This window comes from Marmota marmota, unplaced genomic scaffold (assembly GCF_001458135.2).
Source record: "Marmota marmota marmota unplaced genomic scaffold, marMar, whole genome shotgun sequence".
In the NCBI taxonomy this organism is placed as follows: Eukaryota; Metazoa; Chordata; class Mammalia; order Rodentia; family Sciuridae; genus Marmota; species Marmota marmota.
The window spans coordinates 12,130,807-12,140,708 of NW_026000153.1; the positions used below are offsets into that span (position 1 = coordinate 12,130,807).

A 9,902-nucleotide genomic window follows, 5' to 3' on the forward strand; every position below is an offset into this window, starting at 1 on the left:
TCTCTCCATTTTTTCAACTAAAAGTTTGCCTGAGGCCAAGGAGCTGAGAGGTGGCAAAAGCTCAGATGCCATCTCAGAGTCATTCAGCTGTTTTCTCTAGAATTGGGGCCAGGAGCCAGTGTTTCCAGATAATCTGCTCTGTAGGGTTTTGATTCATTTTCAGTAACTCTCTGTGGTTACTCTTCCGCCTTTGTTAATTTGGATTAATAAAGTGAAACAAAGACTTAAGGAGAATGGAGACAAAAGAATCACTGCTCCTCTTAGAGAATATGACTCTCGGTTTATTAAACTGAAAATAAATAATCCCAGCAAAAGAATTATGAAAACTGGCTAGTTCAAAAAAAATGAGAGAAGAAAAATGAATTTTTTGATATGTTATCAATAATCCCATTGAAAAATATAAAGAGCAAAAGCACACATTCATAATAAAATAAAAGATCACATTCATAATAAAAATTTAAAATATCAAATACTTGGAGATATGGTGATAAAATAAGGATAACTATAAAACTACTAAAGAACACTTAAAAGGACTTGAATCAATAAGCATGTTGTTCTCGGGTGGGAAGACTCCATAATTCAAGAAATCCATCTGTTTCATATCTTTGTGTGTGTTTACTGCACCAGGTTTCAGCTGTGCCCTGGGAGTGGTTCCCAAGCCTGCTGCACACATAACCCCTGAGAGCTGTAGGAAACACTGAGGACCAGGCCACCAGAGAGTACACCAGCATCTCCATGCCCCTAGGACCCCTGATTTCTGGGGGTGAAACTCGGGCATTAATATTTTTTGGAACCCACATTGTCCCAAGGGCTTTTTAGAGAGTCTCCCTCCTACTTCAATTAGAGCAGCTCCATTTGTACCCATTTACTTTGCAGGCTTCCTACAGGGTTTCATTTGAGAACAGGAATTTCCGGTTTAAAAAAAATCACACACACACACACACACACATACACATATGGGACAGAGGTTATAGCTCAGTGGAAGAGTCTTTGTCTGGCACATGTGAGGTCCTGATTTTGATTCCCACTACCACAAAAATGAATAGATAGATAGATAGATAGATAGATAGCCAGCCAGCCAGCCAGCCAGGTTTGGTGGTGCACGCCTGTAATTCCAGTGGCTTGGGAGGCTGAGGCAGAAGAATAGCAAATTCAAGGCCAATCTTAGCAATCTAGTGAGGCACTAAGCAACTTAGTGAGACCTTGTCTCAAAAAATAAAAAGTGCAGAGGATGTGGCTCAGTGATAAAAAACCCTCTGGATTCAACCCCCAGCATCTAAATAAATAAATAAAATAATAAGGAAAAAAATGTTTGAAAACTACTGATTTGAAGCAGATCCATCTCTAGGATATACTGATAAGCAGAAAAATTAGGTGAGATCTGATAGATGACATTGCTATGATTTTTGTGAAAATAGATGAACTTGTCTGTTCATTTATATGTAGAATAGTAGGAGGCATAGGAACAAGGAACAGTGTTCTCTGGCCAGCTAAGAATAAGAACATTAAATGAAGTTGACATTGGTTTACTAAAAAAATCAAATTTTAATTTTCAAATCACATTAGCTATCAACATTCCAGTAATTTTAATGAAGGGTTATTAAAATGTATTATAGTACCAGCTCAAGAATAGATGCACAGGAGGGGAGAAAGCTTAGAAACAGATACATGATGCTCAAGATGTTTAAATGACAGGTTGGAAGAAAGAAAGGATTCTTCAAGAAATGACACTGTCAGAGCGGTCAGTTGTTTGTGGGAAAAATAAAAGTAAATTCTAAGCAGGGTAAAGAACAAAACATTAGAGATGATGTTATAAAAAATTCAGTGAATATATATATATATTTTGGGGGGGGGGTACCAGGGATTGAACTCAGGAGCACTCAACCACTGAGCCACACCCCCAGCCCTATTTTGTATTTTATTTAGAGACAGGGTCTCACTGAGTTGCTTAGTGCCTCACTTTTGCTGAGGCTGGCTTTGAACTCGAGATTCTCCAATCTCAGCCTCCCGAGCCACTGTGATTAAAGGCATACACCACTGTGCCTGGCTCTAGGAAAATTTTGTTAGATAGTAGTGCATAAAAAAATTACACACCTGTGCTTAGTTGATGTGCTTCAGCTGGTCATAGACCAAATGAAAAGGCAAGTGAAGACCAGAGAAAGAAAACAGCTCTGAGATATAATATATGAAGAGTTCATGTAGGTCAATAAATAAGCCTCTAGTACCGTATACAAAGAAGAGACATGATGAGCCAGCCAGCACCCAGATCTCAGTTTCCAACACCATTCTCAGATAAGGGCTCCTGAAGAAGGGCTTCAAGGACAGGATGATCCTGGCGCATCTTGGCCACTCGGGAAAGATGAAAGTGCCCACACCAAACCTATGGTGGGTATGTGTCAAAAGGAAACTGGAGCCAACAGAAAGAGCTCCCGAAGATAGAAGCTAGAAAAAATGAAGCAACAAAGTAACATATTAGTGGTTTATAACTCATTGTATAAAATAAATAAATATTCAGGAGTCCATACTGATACAGATGATTGAATAAATTAATAAATGATGTAATCCCAGTGGCTTGGGAGGCTGAGCCAGAAGGATTGAGAGTTCAAAGCCAGCCTCAGCAAAAGCGAGGTGCTAAGCAATTCAGTGAGACCCTGTCTCTAAATAAAATATAAAATAGGGATGGGGATGTGGCTCAGTGGTTGAATGCCTCTGGGTTCAATTCCTGATACCGCCCCCCCAAATTAAAAAATAAATCACAAAGGAGGTAAATCTCCTGCACAGCCGAATTTCATATAATTTACATAGAGACGGGCAACCCCAAGGAGAGGAAAAGTGACTACCAATAGAAAGAGGCTTCCATTTTCACGTACCAAGCTAATTTTCTTCAGTGGGGATACTCAATGTTGATAAAGGATGCAGAGAGGGGAACTTTCTTACCTTGCTGGGAGGGTTGACACCGGAGCAGCCTTTGGAAACTAGGCTGGCACAGTCTCTCCAGTGTCTGGACTGGTGGCCATGTTGTTTTTCTGTCCTGGATTAAGGACAGAAAGCAGGGATACAGATATTTGAATGAGTTTCTCATTTCAGCATTATTTACAGCTTTGGGAATAGCCTTAGAAGTTATCCGCAGCAGGAGAATTATAAATCATGTCCATCACCATGGGTGATGGATGCCGTAGCTGCTCATTGAAGGCCAAGGAGGGACCCAAACTTTCCCCTGGTCCGGTGATCTGATTTAATTAATCCTCAGGCAGATAGAGCACAACTGCCAATCAGGGAGTAGCATTGCTTACCTCTCCAGCCTCATCTTGAGCATCTGGCTTCTTGACACCCTAGATGGTAGACGCATCCAGCTATTCTAGGTACTGCCCCCAACACATACACATGAAACCAGGCAGTTCCCCGGCTCCCTGCCCTTGTGCGGGTTCCAGCTCACCTTGCTGCCCTGAGTACTCCTGCACATACTCTAAGACCCAAGTGAGCCATCACCACCTCCAGGGAGCTCCCTGACCCCCCTTCCTTGTGCTATATTCTCTGTGCTTCTGGTTTGATACTCAACCTCCACTCTTGTCTGTCTGTCCATTAGATTGTGAGCTCCTCGAGGGCAGGAGTGTGTTTTATTCATCTCTGAATCACCCGCACAGTAGGACCTGAGAAGGTGCTCTGTAAATGTCTGTTGGGCTTTTGTTAAACATGTGGGCAAGACCCTAAGGCCTTTTTCCACCATTGGATTCGAATAGGGGTGGTTTCTGTGTTACCTCTCCTCTCCAAATTAACCTCCTCTATAAAGTTCGGGGGCAGCAGTTGCACAAAACATTTAGAAAAATAGGGAGAATGAGAAACCTGCTGTAGTCCTCACCCTGGAGAGTCAGCACAATCCCATTTCAAGCGACTGAGGTCAAGGTCGAGTTTTGCTTTCTACTTGCTCCTTAATTCCTAATTTTCTTCCTTCCACTTATAGGAGAAAAAGATGTCATTATTTTAGGGGATTTTGGCCAAGGACCAGATAGCAGTGACTATGATATCCTGAGGAGGGAAAAATTCTACCACCTGATCCCTGCCCACACCTTCACCAACATCAGCACCAAGAATCCTCAAGGCTCCAAGTCTCTGGACAACATCTGGATCAGCAAAAGCTTGAAGAAGGTGTTCACAGGTAGGGGAGGACTTCCTCATGCTTCCCCATGTTGAACAATGCAGTGCTATCTTGCCTCCTCTGCGGAATTTATGGGGTGAGAAGGGGTCACCATTTAGGTAGTGACCATATAAGTATCATTCATTTGGAGACACTTTTAAGCATGAAGGGGTGTGGCACACAATTAAAAGGTGCCGGACTGATCTCAGGCAAACCTCATTATAGATCATCCCTGTAAATTAGCAGAGTTTGACTAATTCCCAGATGAGCTGATAACTTACCTGAACTTTAAGGACACTTAGTCATTCAACAAACATTTGTCAAATGTTCAGACACTGTTGTGGATGGGACTCCCCAACATGCTGTTATCCGGTGAGCAGCCTCAGGAGGAAAAAAGTGCTCAGTGCTTCACAAGCAGCAGGGTGTGGTGGGTCATCTCTTTTCTCAGGAAAAACAACCATTCTCCCCAACTATAGCCTGCTGAGTCAAGAGACAACTAGTCAGCAAAAAGGAGGGACAGAGGGAGGGTGTGTGTGTGAGTGTGTGTGGGTGTGTGTGTGTGTGTGTGTGTGTGTTGCTGGGGATTAAACCAAGGTCTAGGCAAGCTGTCTGCCCCTGAGCTGCACCCTAAGCCTTATAGTAGGATCTTTTGATGAAAGACTAAAACAGTGGTTCTGAACCCTCCCTAGACATTTACCAAGTCTCCAGATGCCTATTATGCTTCACTAAGAAATTTTAAAATAATAAAAGTAGCAATGCCTGGGTCCCCCATGAGTCTTAACATGCAACCAGGACTGAGAGACCCTGGGGACTGGAATTTCTAGCCCGGGGGACAGGCACTCAGCTCTTGGAGGCGGACTCTTAGGGATCCCTCCGCTGACACATGGGCCGCTCTGACCTTGCACCTGCCGGCCTGATTCCTTGGTCTCTTCCCTCTCCCTTCAGGTTACTGGGCTGTGGTGAGAGAAGGTCTCACGAACCCTTGGATTCCAGATAACTGGTCCTGGGGCGGAGTGGCTTCTGAACATTGCCCCGTGCTTGCTGAGTTTTACACAGAAAAAGACTGGAGCAAGAAGGAAGGTCCTCGGAATGGCAATGGGGTCACCTTGGAGCGGAGTGAAGCCAACATTAAGCATGAGCGATGATGACCCCTAACTTGATTTTTTCGCCCCCCCTGACCCAGCTGGACACAGGCCAGGAGTTGGCCCTTCCTGGTGACAGTGCAGGCCCTTTCCGTCTTCATCTGAGGAATGATGGGCCGTGGCCCGCTGTTTCCCTCGGGGACATTTAGGACCTCTCCTGGTGGGTGGGGGAGCATGTTGGGCCCTTGCTGCACCAGGCGGGCACAGCAGCAGCCCACAAAGGTCTGAGATGTCTCCCCGGATGCACTGAGCTCAGCAGCGTGGGGCTGTCACTGCTGGTCGCTTGGCCATGTGAGAACAGCCTCAGAACTGAAAAGCCCAAGCCCTGGCTGAGCCATACCAGAGCGCTGATCTCTGACCTACCAGTATGTGATGTTCCGGCTGCAAATTGCAGAAAGCTTTTAACTGTGATTGAGCACTCTTCTCAAATATTTTGAGTGGTGATTTTTAGTTTGTTTTGAAAAAATAAACAGATTAACCTGCCTGGCTGCAGTGAGAGCGTGGGACAGGTTTCCCTGCTGCGTGTTTTGTCACCTTCCTCTGATCCTCTCCTTGGAGCTGTGGCCCACCCTACCCCCTTTACTCTCCACCCTAGACCTGCAGGGGTGCCTCTCCCACCCTGTCACCTGGCCTTGGCATGCTGCAAAACCTTTCTTTTATCCCCCTCCCTTCCCCAAGCTCCTTCTCAGTCCTGACTCCTTTGCCGGACTAAGAGGTCTTGAGCACCCCTTGGGCTTCTGGGCACTTCCCTATGAGAGGAGAATTCTATCCCAAGGACATCTCCTCCTCCCTCCTTCCCACCCACTCATTCTCCATCAGATTCCTGGCCCAGAGCCTCCCCTTCATTGATTGCTGTGAATATACAATTGGGTTTCATATCCACAGATTCAGAGGACCTTGGGTTGAAAATACTCTAAAAAGAAATGACAGCCCAACACAGTGGGGGCACACCTGTAATCCCAGGAACTCAGCAGGCTGAGGCAGTGTCGGGGGTTGCTGAGCCGTACCCTTAGCCTTGAACAATGAAGGTGTGGAACTGGCTTCCACCGCTGGAGGCCAGCGCTCCTTTCTCTGCCAGCTGCCACGTGCACCCAGAGCTTCCCCAGTCCATCCTACTCTGTCTGATCTGCCCACTTGGAATCCCTCTTAGGCAGTGTCATGTGGGTGCTCCTGTGGGTGCCCAGCTAGAGCCCAGGATCCTTGAGCGGGGGTGGCAGCCTTGCCTGAGTCCCTCTGTTCAGGAGCCATCTGCCTTGACACTCGACTAAATCAGGGTCTCTCCAGGTGAATTGGGCTGGCACTAAATAAACAGACACAGAAAGTACCTTTTTCTTGGGATTCAGTGACAAAGGAGGCAAAAGAGACAGGCAAAAAAAAAAAAAAAAAAGCATTCCTGAAACCCTATTTATCAGGGGGAAGACACTGGAGAAAGTTCCACCCAAATAAGGCAAAGAATTGGGTTTCAGGGGGATGTAGCCCACTCCCAGAGCTTAATTCCTTGCCTAGCGAAGGGAGGTCCACCTGCTTTGGCTCTGCCAGCAGAAGCCATTTTCACACCTTCATTGCTGAAGGCCAAGGGTATGTACGTGCTCAACTCCTGTTCATGGAACCGACAAGGCAGGAGGTTGTAGGTTAGATGCCAGCCTCAGCAGCTTAGTGAGACCCTGTCTCATATATAAAAAGGGTTGGGGATGTGGCTGGGGAATGCCCCTGGGTTCAATTCCTAGAACCACAAAAAAGAAAAGAAAAAAATCATGTCTGTACTGAACATATACAGAAAACACATAGACTTTTTCCCCTGAACAGTACAGTACACAGCTATTTACAGAGCACTTACACTATATTAGGCATTATAAGTCATCTAGAGATGATGGTAGCTACATACACTGAAGCAGTGGGAGGATCACTTGAATCCAAGAATTCAAAACCAGCCTGGGCAACACAGACCTATCTCAAAAAATAATAAAGTACATGGGAGGGTGCGTGTGTGTGATATGTAAATACTGCTCCATTTAATGTAAGGGACCTGAGCGTCCATGGAGTCTGGCATCCTTGGTGGCGGGGGGAGAGATGCTGGAATCAGTCCCTTGTAGTCACTGAGGGATGACTGTTGATTCAGGACACACAGGAAGTGAAACCTGATGTCTCAAGGAGGGAGGGTCCTTCTGTGGTTGGGTCCCCTCAGGCATTTCATCATGGTGTCCCAGTGGCACCAGGATAATAATGCCCATTTCACACCTGCCAAAGATCACTGTTATGGGTTGTATGTGAGGTGTCCCCTGAAAGCTCATGTGTGAAACAACACAAGAGGGCCAGAAGGGGAAATGATCAGGTAGGGAGAGCCTTAAACGAATCAGTGAATTGCTCCCTGATGGGATTAACTGAGTGGTGACTAGAGACAGGTGGGTTGAGCTGGAGGAGGTGGGGCATTGGGGGTGTGACTTTGGGGTATATATTTGTATCTGACAAGTGGAGACCTCCCTCTCCCCCCACCCCTCTCTCTCTCTCTCTCTCTCTCTCTCTCTGCTTCCTAATCTTCATATGAGCTGGTTCCCTCTGCCACACTCTCTACCATGATGTTCTGCCTCACTTCAAGCCCCTAGCCCTGAGGAATGGAGCCGGCCTTCTATAGACTAAGACCTCTGAAAGTGGGAGCACGCAGATAAACTTGTCTTCCCTAAAATTGTTCTGGTCAGATCTTTTAGCCACAGCAGAAAAACAAAACAAAACAACAACAATAATAATAATAAAAAAAAAAACCTGACTGAAACAGTCACATTAATAGTAAATAGATAGGATCCAAACTCTGATGTTCTGAGTTGAAAACCCATGGTCACATATCAACTTTATGTTTAACATTAACGTAAAAGTATAAAAATAGTGAAAAGCCAAGTCATGAATTTAGATTGCTTAGGTCACCCCAGTTTCCCATGGAAGCTAAGGGTTTATTCCTCTTTGCACACTGAACATTTTGTGTGGACCAGGACTGAATCCACCTGTCACTAAACTGATGGGCTGTGACAAGGGCCTATCTTCTACCAAAGGCCACTGGATCCCAAGTTGTATCACTCATCTCGAGCTCAGGAAGGAAGCCATCTTCTAGGGGCTCAGAAGGTAATAGCTGTGCCCATCTGGGGTGGGGGGTGTGGCTCTCCAGGGGGAGGGTGAGCAACTTCTGTCTGTCAAGTCGAACCTTGAAGGAAAGCAAGTCAACATTCAAAGCCCTGAGAGCTGAAAAGGATGCTGCCCAGCCAGGCACATCCTTGGGTGTCTCATCTAAAAGTAAAACCTCCTTCACCAATCAGGTGCCCCAAATCCTTTTAGCCAGGTGGCTGTTTGCACCAAAGCTGGGGACATTAAAGTTTTCTTATTAAGTGTGTATGTGGGTCCAATCAAGTGACCTTTGGGAGAATTAATCCACTTTGAGCTGAATGACAGCCATGCCTCACTGGCCTATTTGCTTCTAACGTGGGCAGGTCACCGGGAGGTGTGCCTGCAGGGCAGCTGTTCATGTTTGGGACAAGCCCACTTGGTTTTTGCTTTTTTGGTTATGGTTTTGATTTTTGCTTTGTTGTTGTTATTAATAAACAATATTTGTTTTTAATAAACTGTGTTTTTAAGAGCAGTTTCAGGTTTTCAGGAGAAGTAGGAACTAAGGACACTTTCCCCTCTTGCTATTATTGGCTGTTACTGCACTAACATTGCCATATTAACTTACTCCATAATTTACATTAAGGTTCACTCACTGTGTTGTGTATCTTGTGGGGTTTTGACAAATGTACAGATGCTTCTCGATTACACCAGGGTTACAACCCAGTAAACCCATGGTAAGTTTAAGATATTCAATAAAAAATAAAAATTAAATATTTATTAAATAAAAAATTTAACATAACCCACCGAACGTCACAGCTTGGCCTTGTCCCCCCCTTAAATGTGCTGAGAACACTTGCATTAGCCAACAGTTGGACAGAATCTTCTAACACAAAGCCTATTTTATAATAAAGTATGGTATCTCTTGTGCAATTTACTGATCACCTATATCCAAAAAACTGCTGGCAAAATTGTACAGAGTTGTGATCCTCAGGGCATGATCCCATGTCTCTCACCCAGGAAAAGAGCAAAACTCTGATTGCATGTTTCTTTCACACCCTCATAAAGTAGAATAATGTTAACCCAGTGTAAGTTGGGACTGGTTGTATGATGGCATATGTCACATGATAGTATTATACAGAAGAGTTTGACTGCTGTAAAAATCCTCTATGCTCTGCCAGTTCATTTCCCGTCCCCCCTTCCCTTCTCACTGTCCCCATAGTTTTACCTTTCCTGGAGGGTCATGTAGTTGGAATCTTACACTGTGTCCTTTTCAAGTGACTTCTTCACTTAGCAACATGCATGGGTTCTCCATTCATTTGTGTGCGTGTGTGTGTGTGTGTGTGTGTGTGTGGCCTGAGAGCTCCTTTTTCTCACTGAATTATATTCCACGGTGTGGAATTGATCTGCTCTTCTTTGCATGGCTTCTAAACCCCTGCTCTTCTCCAGTGGCCTCACCCCTTCCCAGTATACAGTTGGTGGCATTTCTGTTTCCTTTCCCTCTGCATTCTTTTCTTCCTTCTCCAGTTTTCTGA

General features: G+C 45.1%; 1 protein-coding gene across 3 annotated transcripts in view; it reads left to right on the forward strand.

The window, feature by feature from the left end:
- Eepd1 (endonuclease/exonuclease/phosphatase family domain containing 1) overlaps positions 1 to 5,760 on the forward strand; it is a 115,185-nt gene extending 109,425 nt beyond the window's left edge. For all 3 annotated transcript variants that reach the window (XM_015490221.2, XM_015490222.2, XM_015490223.2), the window contains exons 7-8: positions 3,962 to 4,156; positions 5,081 to 5,760. In XM_015490221.2, the coding sequence (XP_015345707.1) occupies positions 3,962 to 4,156; positions 5,081 to 5,280 (395 nt within the window). In that variant the 3' untranslated portion in view covers positions 5,281 to 5,760. The remainder of the gene's footprint in view (positions 1 to 3,961; positions 4,157 to 5,080) is intronic.
- Positions 5,761 to 9,902: the final 4,142 nt, after the last annotated feature.